Source organism: Wyeomyia smithii, chromosome 3 (genome assembly GCF_029784165.1).
Source record: "Wyeomyia smithii strain HCP4-BCI-WySm-NY-G18 chromosome 3, ASM2978416v1, whole genome shotgun sequence".
Lineage (NCBI taxonomy): Eukaryota > Metazoa > Arthropoda > Insecta > Diptera > Culicidae > Wyeomyia > Wyeomyia smithii.
This window is the reverse complement of record NC_073696.1, coordinates 242397761-242413152: the sequence shown is the minus strand read 5'-3', so window position 1 is coordinate 242413152 and position 15392 is coordinate 242397761. Positions and strand designations below refer to the sequence as shown.

At 36.2% G+C, this 15392-nt stretch overlaps 1 protein-coding gene across 1 annotated transcript in view; it reads left to right on the top strand.

Annotated features, from left to right (window-relative positions):
• LOC129731986 (adhesion G protein-coupled receptor L1-like) overlaps positions 1–15392 on the top strand; it is a 178686-nt gene that overhangs the window by 75239 nt on the left and 88055 nt on the right. The window contains exon 2 of the mRNA XM_055692427.1: positions 7483–7707. Within this exon, the coding sequence (XP_055548402.1) occupies positions 7538–7707 (170 nt within the window). The 5' untranslated portion in view covers positions 7483–7537. The remainder of the gene's footprint in view (positions 1–7482; positions 7708–15392) is intronic.

Genomic DNA, 15392 nt, shown 5'->3' with positions numbered 1-15392 from the left:
CTTGTGCTATGAATTCACCGCTATAAAGAAGATGAGCTACACAATGTAAGGGGAGGGAGGACTATTTTGCGAGTGCAACCAGAGAATAACTTGCGTCGAGAGGCAACGTAAATTTGCCACTTGTATCCACATTTCGCGTGGAGTGTGATGGAGCACTCAAAGTTTCGTCTGACACAATTTTTACGAGCCCAATTTGCAGGGGAAAGTTTTTCGAAGTGTTGAATATTTTATAGCTTTTGCTTCCGGTCGGGGGAACCTGAGCGTGATAGATTTCTTTTTTTTTCATTTTTGGTTTCGTTGGAGAAAACTTTTAAAAGCTGGTTCTTAACTGAACTCAATTGAATTCTTTCTAAAACAATAGATTTATTTTTTTACATTAACGAAATCCATGTGTGATCAAATATTTATTCAGCAACATAATATTTTTAGTGGTCATAAAAAAGCAGCAAAACGGAAGAGAAAAATTGCACTCTCCAATGGCATACCCATCAGTTCCAGAGCTCCAAAGTAGCCAACCGTTAGGCCATCGATTAAGTGCGGACATTTATTGGCAGCGGGCGCAGGTCAATTGACGAAGGCATAAAGGACTCTTTATTGCTTCGTTCCGGGATCACCAAGCCACGGCGTTATGTTTGGAGCACTTTGTATGGGAGAAGTGAAAGTTGGCTCGTTAGCAGCAACAGTGCTGCGGTTTGGCTCTTAATGGTGCAACTTTCACGCGGAAGCGAAACTCTGAATGGAGTGCAATAACGCGAGAGCACTGTTCGCAGTCTATAAATAATAAGACAGTTGGTGTGAACTAAGCGCTGGAAGTGATAAACCATAACTTTTGGTTCAACAGAAAGCAGAAGTTCGTCGGTGACTGTACTGAATCGTGCAACTTCTAGAAGCTGTTACAGTAGTCAACGGAAGGCTTGACATACGAAAATAGTTGCGTAAAACGCTCAGATAATTTCAAAATTTAAACTAATCACTTACAAAGAGTCAGTACCAACTTGGAGATGATAACATCTGGGCATAACTTGATTTCGGTATGAAGTTTATCTGGTTATAGAATAGGTTTAGAATATTTTACCCAACTTACAAGAGCGTCCTCCTCCTAGCCTCATCAACTGTCTCGGGCCTCTTCCATAAATATTCATACATTTTCTCTGCAGTATCAAAGAGACTATAACCAGAAACCCACCCGGTAAAAGCGAACCATTTCCGGCACAGTGCATCTTCTGCTGTTGTAAGTCAAAGGTTGCGGATCCCCTCGGTGCACACCGCACTAACTTGTCATCAAGTGGGGGAAAAGTGTTCTCCATTATCACTTTTCGTATTCATTGGAGCGAATCATCTTCCCCAGCTCGTGAATAGAAGAAGAAAGCGCACCCTTTTGCAGGAGACTGGATTGACACGGAGTCCAGTCGGCTTTGGTATCCTTGTGGCTTTCTTTACACGAGATGAAGTGTGTGATTCAGCCACCACTCGGAACTTTTCTGATTGTATTTTCTGGAAAGTCTCGAGTCACATCTATGGAATAAATTATTTTAGGATATATTCAATATTCCTAAATTATTCAATGCATTATATATTATTATTAAATTCAACAATCATTACACTAGGAATGACAAAATTAGATTTGCCGAAATAACAGAGAGTGGCAAACCAGTTATTATATCCCCATCTCAATATTCAAATCAGAATTAAATCCATGCATTAAAAACTATAATTAGCTCTAACCAAATTTAATTCAATTTTTTTTTTCAAATTTCATTCCCATTCCAGAACTAAATCCGGTCTAAATCCAATCAAAACTCAAATAAAATCCAATCCAAGTCAATTTCAAATTCTATTCAAAGGCAATACAAAATCAAAATTAAAATCCGGTCCACATTCCAATCCAAATTCAATTCAATCCTAATAAAAACCTAATCCAATTAAAATTCAATCTAAATCCAATGCGAAGCGATTGAAAATTAAATTCAAAACCAATCCCAATCAAAATCCAAATTAAATCTAAATCCAATTGAAATCTAATCTAAATTCAATTCAAATTTTATCAGAATCCAGTTCAAATCGGATCCCAATCCCATCCAAATACAATCCAAATCCAGTTCAAATCCAATCTGAATCTAATTCGTATTCAATCCAAATCCAATCTAAATTTAAACCAAATTCAATTAAAAACCAATCCAAATCCAAGCTAAAATCAATCCAAATCGATTCCAAATTCATTTCAAGCTCAAACCCAATCCATATCCAATACAAATTCAATCAAAATTAAATCCAAATCCAATTTCAATCCAAACAATACTAAAACCATCTGATCCAAACCCAGCCAAATCCAATCTAAATTCATCCAAATCCAAAAAAAATCCAATCCAAATTCAATCCATATCAAACCTAAATTCAACCCTAATCCAATCCAAATTCATTGCGAATCCAAATCCAAATCCAATACACTAATTAAAATCTATTCAAATCCAGTCTAAATCCAATCCAAACCCAATCCAAATCCAAATCCAATCCAAAAACAATCCAAATCCAATCCAAATCCAACCCAAATCCAATCCAAATCCAATCCAAATCCAAATCCAATCCAAATCCAATCCAAATCCAATCCAAATCCAATCCAAATCCAATCCAAATCCAATCCAAATCCAATCCAAATCCAATCCAAACCCAATCCAAATCCAATCCAAATCCAATCCAAATCCAATCCAAATCCAATCCGAATCTAATCCCAATCTAATCGAAATCCAATGTAAATGGCGTCCTCTACTACTCTCTAGTCTCCGCTCTCTACTCTCTACTTTTTTTTCTTTAGTCTCTTCCATTTTTGTAAGATTTTGACCATTGCGACCACTGTTCTGATCTTTTGTGATTTTGTACTCTACTATCTACTTTCTTTTTTCTCTTATTTATCATTATTTTAACTTTTCTAATATATTTTCATTTACTTATTTCTGTTTTTACTTTTCTACTTTTTTTCACTGTTTACTATTATGTCACATTTTTAAGAAAAATTTACTTCTCTACCTGATTTTACCTTTTCATTTTTTTTTTTGCTTCTACACTATTTCTTCAATTTTTCTACTATTCTTTTTCACTTTTCTACTGTTTTTCTACCTTTCTCAAATTTTTACTGTTCTACTGTTTTTTCACTTTCTACTATTTATTTACTTTTCTAGTACAGGTCGGACTCGATTATCCGGATCATAAAAAAAAAAATTCCGGATAATCGAATCACAGATGAAATATTCAAATTTGCGATTAACGAACATAAAATAATTTTTTCCATATTTTATTTTACTTGTACGATACAGTGGCGTAACCAAAAATTATTACTGGGGCAAAACGGGGTGAAATCTTGAAAAGTAAATAAAAAATTGGACATCGATTATTCTCACTCATTGTTCGAATGTCCTAAACGTGCCGAAAATGACATGAATATTAACAAATAAGCCAGAGGGGATGGTGAAGGTAAAATTTCGGATTGAAAATTGAAAACGAACACCAGAAAAATAAAATTCCGCATAATCGAGTCTAGAATTCCAGATAATCAAGTCTCCGGATAATCGAATCCGACCTGTATTCTTTTACTTCTGTACTATTTTTTCTATTTTACTATTTTTTTTACTTCTCTACATTTTTTACTTTTATACTATTTTGTTTGTACTATAATTTTTACTTTTTTATTCTTCTACTATTTTTCTCGCAATATATATAAACTGTTTGGATTTACCTCTCAACTATTTTTTACTTTTCTACTATTATTTTACTTATCTACAATATTTTTACTTTTCTATTATTACTTTTACTCTATCATTCATTTTTATTTTCTGTTATTATTAACTTTCCTTACTATATTTTTACTTTCCTGTTTTTTTCTCACTTTTCTACTACAGGTCGGACTCGATTATTCGGAGACTCGATTATCCGGGGGCTCGATTATCCGGAAAAAATGGTTCGATTATCCGGAGTATATTTTATTCTTCTGTATTTTTATAACGTACTTTTGTCTTCCGGGTAATTGGGAGTTTCGGGCTCGTTCAAAATTTTAACAACAGTGCCCCCTCTTGTTCAGGCAGTTCGTTTTTAGCAGTTTTCTGCTCGTTCCTTCAACCAATTCTTACTCTACAACCTTCATGAGCAAGGTTTTATGGTTTTTTGTTACCGATGAGGACAACCACTAATGGTCTAATATAATGACCATGATCAATGCAGTACTTAGAACCACGACCAGGCCTGTTCCGGTGGTGTTCCGGATACTCCTGGATTATTAAAGCAAAACTCATCAAGCGAAACCAATAACAATTTGAAATCCGCAAAGTAGCCCATTAGTGGCCATATCGAGCGTCTAGGTCGTTATAGGTCACTCAAGAAATAGAAAAAAATCATGAGTGTTATCAAAATCGAACAGGGTCTGTATACATACACCTCATTTCTTCTAAATATTTAACATAATAAAAACTAAATAATAAAATATTAACTTAAAAACTAAATAATAAATATAGACCGTTCCGATAATTATAAATACACTTTATCAACCGTCATTTCAAATAACATGCAGTATTCAACCAAACGTTGGCTGCGTCCTGTTGTTTACAGCCAAAAGAAATAGATGCTGTCATTTTTTCTAACATTTAGTGCGAAATTTTGAAAATGCGTGGCCTTTCTCCCGAGCAAAGAAAGCGAATTGTGCACAAATAAGGGGACCGTGAGTGGTCTTTCTATAACAAAATTAGCCAGAGAAGAAGGTATAAGTGTCGGAGCAGTTCAAACCGCATTGCGGAGGTATTGTGGAGAGTGCACATTTACTGATGCCCCAAGACGTGGTAGAAAACCCTGGCCTGTTGATCCCACATTGGACAAAAAGGTCAAGGAATACTACAAGCGGCATCTTTCAGTATCAGTACGAGATGTGGCGAGAAAGCTTGGAACCTCGGCGAGTAACGTTATGCGTGCCAAGGGAAGAATGGGTCTGCAGACCCGTCGGAAGCAGAAGCAGTCAAAACGAAATCCAAACAAGCTGAATCTGTGAAACCGAGAGCTCGAAAGCTTTATGACAAACTTCTGACCAAAAAAATGGGGTGTGTTATCACTCTTTACTTCTCTTTACTTTTGTTTTACTTCACTTTTCTTTTCTACTCTTTGATTTGTATTTGTTAATTTTCGTCTTTTTTCTTTTCTACTCTAAGCGTTTCTACTCTTTACTAACCACTCTCTACTTTTCTTTTGGTTGCTTTTCTACTCTTCACTTCTCTACTCCTAGCATTTCTACTCTTTACTTTTCTATTTTTTACCTTCTACTTTCAACCTTCTACTTTTTTTACGTCACTCTCGGCATTACTCCATTTTGAATAAAATTTTCATGCTGGAAATTTTCATGTATTGAGAGCGGATGCAAAGATTTTTTGTGCGAAATATTTGGAATCGTTGTAGGTGCTACGAATAAAAAAAAATTAGAACTTCTGTAGAGTTCTAGTGTAAGTTGTAGGTCTGGTCGAGTGTTACTAGCGCACATATCTTAAGGTTTTCAAGTATTTCTCAAGTTTAAAGTTATGGTCAAAGCTCCGTTTTCAGACCTTAGCACACAGTTTTATTTTTAGCTCGTTCATTTTTCTACCGCCGTTTATTTTGGCCGTTTGAAAAGTAGAAAGAAATGGAAAAAATATATTCTATGACCTCCACTCCGCAAAAATGCGTGATTAAAAAAAAGCGCAAGCAAGTGTATGATAGAAAAGCGAATGCCTGGCAGCCCAAGTGGTGTGATCTGGTCTTAGTTGAAGCAGTCCCGAAGGGAACAGGTCAGGAACTCCAAGTGAAATGGCCACTGTAATTAAAAATGGGAATCGATCGATATCCTTGTATGAAATTTTCTATATTTAAAATGCAACAAGCAAGAAAAATTGAAAAAAATAGGAGGGTGGTATAACAGACACGACCGCATGACGTAGGACTACAGTATTTTTCTATATATTTAGCTAACAGTGCATTTTTAATTGCTGAGACATTAGAGCGCTTTGGACAATAATTAATATAAATGAAATATATGAATGAAACCTTATGTATATTGCCATCATCACTTCGCAGATATTCGAATTAGGAAAGTATTTGTTCGTAGCTTGTAATGACAAGACAAACATTGCAATTAGCGAATTCGGTAGATTCTCCCTTTCTCAGTAAAGACCAGTTAAGACCAGAACGATTCACTGCACAGGCCGCTATCGGAAAATGAACACTAAGAAAAATATGCTTATTCGCAAGGCTTTCCTTGCTATCTGCAACGTTTTGTAAAAGAGAAAATTCAACTAGCCACTTCAATTACAACACTTTAAGGCACCAAAAGGTGCCAGTTGCTAATGAATTTTGTGCTCTTTGTATTCCGGGCAGAATCCCAGCCATTTAAGTACTTTTGCAGTAACCATGTACTACTAACAGCCACCAGCATTACGGGTGAACGTGGCACTAAATGACCGGTAATATTCTTTTTTTCCTCCTATCAACGTCTAGCAGCTAGCGTTCGTATGTCACTGGTACGGTTTTAAAATTGAAATCAAAGACTTAACTTAACAAAAATGAAAGAGATATCAGCGTGAAGAAATTGTGAAAAGTCTCCTTGAAAGACGAATGGTCTTTCACTGGCAAGAGTCAAAAGCCATAATTAAAAGAAGAACCTGTAAACCTGTGTATGTTCTATCTTCCTTCTTTTCAAAACTTCAAAATCTTTTAAAATCTGTTGAGAAATTGAATGCGCTGCCAATTTCTAATATGAAGTTCTAAATCGCTGTAGCATCATGTAATATTCCATTATTTTCAATATATTGTTATTGATTTATATTCTCCTAATTATTTTTATAATCTAGTTGAGGATATGTTAGATTCATGTGTAATAAAATTTCACTTAAGATTTATCTATCGGTTTTTGTGATATATTCACGAGCATGAAAAACAGCAGTGAACTCTGTAGAGAAGTTTTAATATGTATCGAATAAACTTTTTTCGTGTTGCTTTTCGATACTACAGCTTCCGCAATACAATCTCTCAAATCTACTAATGTCATAATTCAAGATGAAGTTTTTGGTAACTGCGTGTTTCATTTGGTACTCCAAAAAATTCTCAACATTAATTGACAACTTTAATAATATATTCAACAGCACTGAACAAAAAAATATTCCCTTTGCCATAACCAATGACAACTTTCGAACAATTGTTATGGTTTGCCACAGCAAATTCTATTTGACGTTCCTATCACTATAATAACACCATCCCTCAGTGGGGAAAAGTAAACTACAGCAGAAGTTGCGCACACCTGGAAGCTATTATCAACACGAGCACCGAAAGTGCTTGCGGGCGGAAAAAGTTACAAACTTGTTTGCGAACAAAAACAACAGCATCATGATGCAAATCGCCTAATTTGTCATTCATTATCGTACTCTTCGCTGCTACAGTCCGCTATATCTCTCCGTGTCGATCTCTCTGTCTCGTTTGCAGGATCCCGCTTCCGCTTCTGCTGCAATCCTTGGTTTAGGCAAAAACCGACATTATCATGGAAACGCTCTACACCGGACACATTCACGGATTTCCGCCGGCCGCCAACGTTTCGTACGGAACGCTGAGCACAACCTGGGGCTCGCAAGGCGGACTGATAGCCCTCGGCGTCGTGCTTGGAAGCTCCGTCAGTCTGGTGGGGCTAGCGTTTGCATTCATCACGTACAGGTAAGTTCGAGTGTAGAGTAGAATTATTTTACCTCGCGCTCGCTACCGCTGTTATTAGTGCTGGTACTAGCGGAGCAATGTAAACACCATTTCAAAGGATCATAAAAACGAGTAATTATCGTTGAATTTCTAATGGCAGGATGTTACCTACCGTAATAATTATTATTTCGCTTTGCGTTGCCGTCGTATGGATAACAAAGGAAATGAAGTTGCACGCAGCTTCGGGAGCAAAAAAAAACTTTTGTTTCGGAATACCACTAGTGCATGCAGATAAGAGTCAGATTGCATCACATAGAATCACGGCATGATACTTCGGTTAGAAACGACACATTTCTGGTTTGTCTACTTTAGCATATAATGTCAAGAGAAAAAAACGCAATGAAAGAAACTGTGAAGTAAAACTTAGCTGAATAAACTTCCCCCTGAAAGCGGCGCACTTCCAGTGCGAAATTAAATGCGTCACAGAAAATATGCCCTGATGGGATTTCACGCAACCTCGTCTGTGGTGTTGGCAACATCCTCTCACATCGTAGCGAAGCAGTAATTTTGCATACTCACAAAAAATTGGAAAAAAATATTTAGAAAAATTCATTGATTTTTTTATGAAAAAAATTTGCAAGATAACCGATGTCAACAAACAAGAAAAGTTTCACCGCAATCTCGAAAGGGTGCAACTAGCGGCTGGTTAAATTGACGTGAAATCCCTCATTGGTAAGCGCACTAGGCAACCATCCAAATTACATTTTCATCCTTCATTCAACAAGAAGAAAACCACACAGTCTGGCCCTGGTAGTATGGCAGCAAAGCCGCTCCAGCCATAAAGAAATAGACATATTCTTCGTTCTTTCTTCCATTCAACGGGCGATGCATAACGAACCGTTTTTAACCAGATTTGTCGAAGAAGGAACGAGCATTCTACGAAGAATGCCACCCAGCCAGCCAGTCAGCCAACGGTGGGTGGCTGGGAGGCGGTTATTTAAAACACAAATGTAACAGCATCGGTTCTATCCCGTGGCATTTGCGTCAGTTTGTTAGAATAGTCATTTCACTCTGGAAATCCAACTCGATTTTTGAAATAACCATTATGCAAAGACGTTCCCTGAAATATGTACAAAAGCAACGATATAAATTCTGTTTTAAATGAAATTTTGCACCCCAGAAGAAAAGACGATTGAGAAGATCACAAAAATATACAAAGGACTTCTCTGCAATCAATTTTCGCAAATTAATGAATGTGGCCAATTTTAAATTGCTTTCGGGTTCCTGCTAACGGTTTTCGAATCCAATAAAGACCATTCCAGGAAAGTATTCAGCAACAAAGGTGGATTAGACACGGTCCGTTAGAATACAGTTGGTCACGTAATTAAGCAGCAGGCAGTTAGCATTCTGCCGGTCGCGTGTGGTTGCAGTGTTTCCCGCTGGAATCCAGTACTGCTGCTTGCAATGTTATGCTAATGAAATTATCGCACTTTCCAGCAAATATTATTCCTGTTGTTTGTGTATTGGCCTGCGGAACATCGGATATATTAATTGAACGTTGCACACTTGCTGTTTTCACAAATACTGCCGTGATCGAAAAAAAACTAGAAGGCAGATTGTAACCACAGCTAAAAGTTTTTTCCGCTTAGTATTCATTTCACATTTTATCTGCAATCTCAGTAAATAATGTCTCGCATATTATAAGAGATACTATTTCAAATTGAGCTCTACGAGGCGAACAAAATAGAATGAATATCCTCAGTTCTGCATTTCAATTTCAAATTTGGATAGAATCGATGTCTGATCAAAAACTTATTATTCTCTGTATTTGACTGTGGTGCAATTCCATAAAAAATAGGCCAACCGTTTTTAATCGGGCGGATACTTTGGACTAAAAGTGTTATTTTATTCTATTACCATTATTTTTCTTTGAATCCCGAATAATTTTTAATAAAAATTTATGGTGTTGGTGATCCAAAAGATTTATTTTTCGTGTTTTTGTCTTAACACTATTCTGTGCTACAATGTATATTTTTTTCTGGAAGGACCACATTACTGTGTACAACTTTGCCGAAGACATTGTACCAATCAAACAAACCGTAGCACCTTTTTTTTTAGTTTTTAGAAACATTAAACTTGTTTTTCTCTTTTTCTCATGGTCAGCGAGCTTTTTGATTTTTCAAACATCTGTTTCATGAAAAAAAAGATGTGTTTTTTGGAAAACAAAATATATACAACTTTACCGAAGACGACACAATGAACAAACAAAACCGTTCTGGCTTTAAAAATACCTGCACGCATTAATAACAAACAAAGTGCAAAATTCACATAATATCCACGTTTCTAATATTATTTCTTTTACTATTTTGATTTTTATCTGCTATATCATTCGTACCGTGGAATGGGGTGAAATTGATCAGTAGGGTGAAATTGCGCTTACAACACTAGGCAATGTTAACGTGTCCTTAAACGCAACTTTTGCATGATTCACATACCTGTCAAAGTTAACCCTTGCACGCCCGCACATAGGAGTAAATCAATTAAAAACCCGATCAAAAGTCAGAAAAGCAAAAGTTTATTCACCATGTTCTGCATAGTCTCATTTGGAAGTGTGATGCCTGCTGAATCTTTTGACAGCTCATGATCATCCAGAAGTATTGTTAACCTTTGTTACAGCTGATTGAAATCGATCAAATTTTAGCTTTTTGTTGTTGCATTCGATGCTTCCGTACCGTTCACATTTTTTTAAAACAATCAAGTGCAACGTAGTGATTTGTCATCAAACCAATTATGGAGATTGTCAAAGAAGGTTAGTTTACTCAATCTGTAAATTTAGAAAACTTATAAATAGTCTCAATATTTCCAGGAAACATTCTAATAAACACAAAAATTCTGTAAGTGAGATTTTTTATATGTCATATTATATGAAGTAAGTTAAGTATAAATGAGTTTCAATGTAAACAGTCAATTGCAAATCAAAGCCTGTATGTTTCTGGTCAAACTGGTGGTTTTAGATCATCCGAACCAATCCGAACTCATGAGCTACATCATTGTGAAAATCATCGAAAAATTTCAACTTTTCAGCTTCCGGCAGTATTGTTGCCTCAGTTTCAAGAACATACCTCTGTCATGTAATGGATGGGTGTTCTGAGACATTCTCAACAGGTTGCTATTGAATTCCGATCCTTTGATTACGAGCTCTAGGCCAAAATCCAAGAAAAACGGTCAAGCTTTTTCGCCCGAAGCAATGCAAATGTTGCGAGTGAAATGTTCGTACACGGACAATGGTAATAATACTAGTGACTTTTCAGATTCTTCTAAGTGCTCAGATTGGTTAATAAACAAAACAGTGTAAGCCCCGAACCTCACTGATCTAAAAAAATAGTTATGTTTCATTTATAAAGCCTTAGTCATTTATTGTAGAAAAGAAACTACTATTGAATCCGAACTACATAATCAGAAAAGTAACAAATCACTCAAAGGTGGGTTAATCCATGAAATTTTTAGTCACAACTATTATACTACATTTTTGATCCATGATACGTTTCCAGTACAAAAACCCTTAAAAATAATTTTGATCAGGTTTTATGTTCTAAGTGCTCCACTGTGGCCCGGTGCGATTTTTCATATTTTCGAAAAATTCTTCTAACTCAGTCAAAACTCAATCAAATTTGATCAAACAAATTTCCAAATAACAAAAAAAAGTTTTGAATTTACTTAAAGTAATCTTAGTTGAGGGTTAATTACGTTAAATTTGGAGAAGTGAGTAAAGTTTGAAAAAAACTCAAAGATTTTAATTTCAGAGCTAGTTTTTAAACTTTTATCAACAAACCCAATTGAAATCGGTCTAACGACGATCAAATAAGAGCAAATTTAGCAACACGCAGCTCGTGAACCGAAATTAAACAAATTTTAACCTTAAATATCGTTATTTTCGTTTCCAAACTAGCTGTAAATGATATTTGTCAGTACAAAAATCATCATTTATCTTTAGCATATCGAAAAATAGCACATTACCAAAAAAATGTATGGATTTCAATGGTGATCAATTTCACCCCAATTTACCTCATAGTACCGTATAGAGTTATCGAATTTATTTCATGAAGTAGACGATAGAAATTTCACCAATAGCCATAGAGGTTTACTGGAGCACATACCAGTACTTGTTTTAAAATTATACTATTTCGGGAAAAATGTACATGAAGCTAGGTAATTGAAAATTGTTATAAAAATTGATCAATCCACCCCGTTTCATGGTACTGATTTTTCTTATTTATTTATATTTTAGGCTAATATTACTTGCACTATTTTACCGAAAATTTTCCACTTTCAAAACTTCAAAATCGGTCAGTTTCCAACCAATTTCCTTCATTCTTATAACAAACATTCTTCATAACAAAGTTTAACTCTCAGTAGTCTCGCATAAAAACTAGCATGCAAAAATTGTATAACCAGTAAGAGAACGGTTGACTCCTACTGGAAACTGGCTCGGCGCGCATTCGGCAAAGCAACAGCTGGTTTTAGCGCAGCAAGGCTGAGCAGGCGACTCATTCGATCGCAGCGTTCCACACGGACAAACCGGCGTAACATGTCCTGGGAATGCGGGGAATGTGCAGTTCCAACCAGGCTGTCTTGTTTTGACAGTGAAGTTGTATTCTAACTTCAACTTTGTTACAGCAACCTTCAACATTATTTTCGAATGATTCAAGTCAATTAAACAACGCTTCTCTTCAAGTTTTCCAATCGATTACTACAAAATTACTTGACATCAGACAGGCTGTCGTAGTTCTACGTTAACTTTGCGGTCGTGTCGTATTATCAACCCCTTCAACTATTATTTTCCCTCAATTCTCCAATAATTAAGCCTGTTACAATTTAAAGCTTTCCATGTCTCTACTATTTGATTTTTTTCACATTTGTGACATTATTGGAATTTCGTACTTTTTTAAAATTTTTGTCATTTTTTAAGTTTCGCTCATTTTCGACACTGTCTGGAATGGATCCTTCGGAGGGCGACGGTTTTTTTTTTTTTTTGACTAAGTCTTTCTCATTCGAATTTGATTCTGGTAACACTTCCGGTCATAAATATTATTTTTTCTGGATTCCTTGCTTTATTTTTCAACTTCAACTTTCAATTCAACTATCAGTATTTTTCAGACGTCTTACGTCTGTAAATTGTAAGAAAAAGAAAAAAGTTGTTCTGACAAAAAATGCGTTACCTTGCAACAAAGAGGCCCTCCCATCAAGCGGGGATATTCCAATCGGCACCAAAATTGGGATTTATCCAAAGTGACACTAGATGAATAAGTTCCCCAACTTTGAGCAAAATCTGTGATGGTCGTGTCCAAGTTTGTACTTATTGGTGGTCACTTCGTATGGAACATTCACATCAGGGTCGGACAAAATATAAATGTAAAAAATACTGCAGCAGTATTGCTAAACAAATTTAATGTTGAGCTGTTCGTCAGACATTCAATCAGTTTTGGGTGAATAATTTTTTCTACAAGCATTGTAGCGCCTTACGGTTTTCAGAAGAATTTTATAATATTTCCTACAAATATTATGTGTTGATATATTTTTAAGAGCCAGCTGGACATCTCTAGAGAATAAGATTTGAATAAATGGATTTTTCCATAAAAAATCGCATGGTAACTTTAAAAATCAGGCGCAAAAATCAACCGATCGATCTGAAAAGTTACACAGTCGTCATAGGACCCATAAAATACACGAAAATGGGAGCGAAAAAATAACACCATCACTTTTTTCCCATATAACCGTGTCCCAGTCTAACACACATGTTTAAAATTCCGACAATTTTGACACTTTCTTCAATGACTTTTTGTACCATTTTGACATTTCAGACGTTTTTCTCATTTTTCACTTTGTTGAGAGTTTTGACATTCCTGTCAGTTTCGACGTATGAAGGGTGTAACGGTCAAAAATTAGTCAAACAAAAATGTTACACACATTCAGTCTTTTTTTTAATAAAAAATCAAATTTAATTGGCAATTCGTACAGAATAAAGGAAAAGTTCTTTTCAGCAAACACAAGTTGCCGGGCATTTCTCTTGTCTCCTTCCATCAAGTCTTGTGCAGCCTTCTTGGTCACATTGTTCGCCGCAGAACGTAAGTTAGCCTTGAACTGCATCTCCTTGACAACTGTCTTTCGTGTCTTCTTGTTTTTCTATAGGGCGGAGCTTGCTCATCGTCACGATTTGGAGTCACCACCTTTTTGTAAGTCTACAATTTAGCTCGTTTTTAGATTTACAGTTGTAGACGACACTCTCAGACTGCTGGCGACATCTCGGACGGAAAGATTGGTATTCCGCTTGAAACTGCTGGCTATTTTTTTCGTCGTTTGCGGCCTTCGGATTTCGATTTTCCTTTGATCCTGTCATCCTGGCAGTCGACACACGTTCTTACTCGTTGATTTGACCACATTCAACAATTTTGCCAACTTGGTACGCGAGTATCTCGCATTTTCGTAAGGCGCTAGGAAAATTTTGATACAAATTAGGCACCCGAATCTTATTTTTTGCACGGTCTAATTTTACACGAAATTTTTTGCACAATTTCTCGAAATAACACTCTTTTTTGCACGTTTTTCACATGAAACGCACCTTTCGTGCGTAAAAAATCGGGTGTACATTTGACTGATAACATTTCAGTTTTATCAACCCGCAGAAACCGGCAAGTGGACCAATCAAATGTTGTACGCATTTGTGCTTCACGTATTATCTTCCTTATAATTTAATATAATTCATGCCTACGTACGCCCTATTTAATAACAGAAATATTTTAAACGTAAACGTTTTGTGATTGTTTGCATTTGTCTACAATGTCAATTTGATTTGAAAAATCCGTGAATGCAGATATCCGCACGAAAATGTCGACAAATTCTGTATTACAACTACAGATAAATTTGAATATGTGGCATCACCAGTTGTGATCAAACACACTCTCAACCAAGAGACGCACAGAGACCGAGAGAGAGAGAGGTTTTCTGAGGTAGAAGCTACGTCTTTTTGCACTACACTGGGGTAAATTCTGTGAGGTCTCCCGAACGAGATGAATGGAGTGTGTTTTGCAGTCTCCCAACATCGTGTGCCGCTCGCAAAAAAATGAGTATCACCCGATTCCTGGCGACAGTTTCTGACGTAGAATTCCGTTTTACGGCAACATTCTGAAATAGGGGTGCATTGAAATATCCAACACTTCGAGCGTCACGAAAATTGTTCGTATTGTGCCTGTAAAATATGTAGAGCCTTGTTTTAAAGCAGATTTTGACAAATTAAAGCTAAAAACAAGGCTAATTCCATCTAATATGGGTATGCTTGGATCCGGGGTAATATCCAAAGCTCGGACTCAAGACGCCATTTTGAATTCCATTTTAAAGGCAAACGGGATAAAATGGCCGGACACTACCCAAATCGAGATGATACCAGAAACTGGAATTTAGTTCCAAACGCCATTTTGAAATTCAGATGGATTCTGGTTTTAGAAATACAGTCAAAATGGTCGAAAACCACTCAATGTAGACATTCCCGAAGCCAGAATGATGCCCAGAAAAAAAAAAAAACAAATTAGCTCATGACGCCACTTTGAAGTTCAAGGTGGTTACTTACAATTTCTGGAGAACAGCCAAAACTGGCCGAATACCACCTAGTATGGGTATTCCAGGAATCTATATAACGCCCAGAGTTTGAG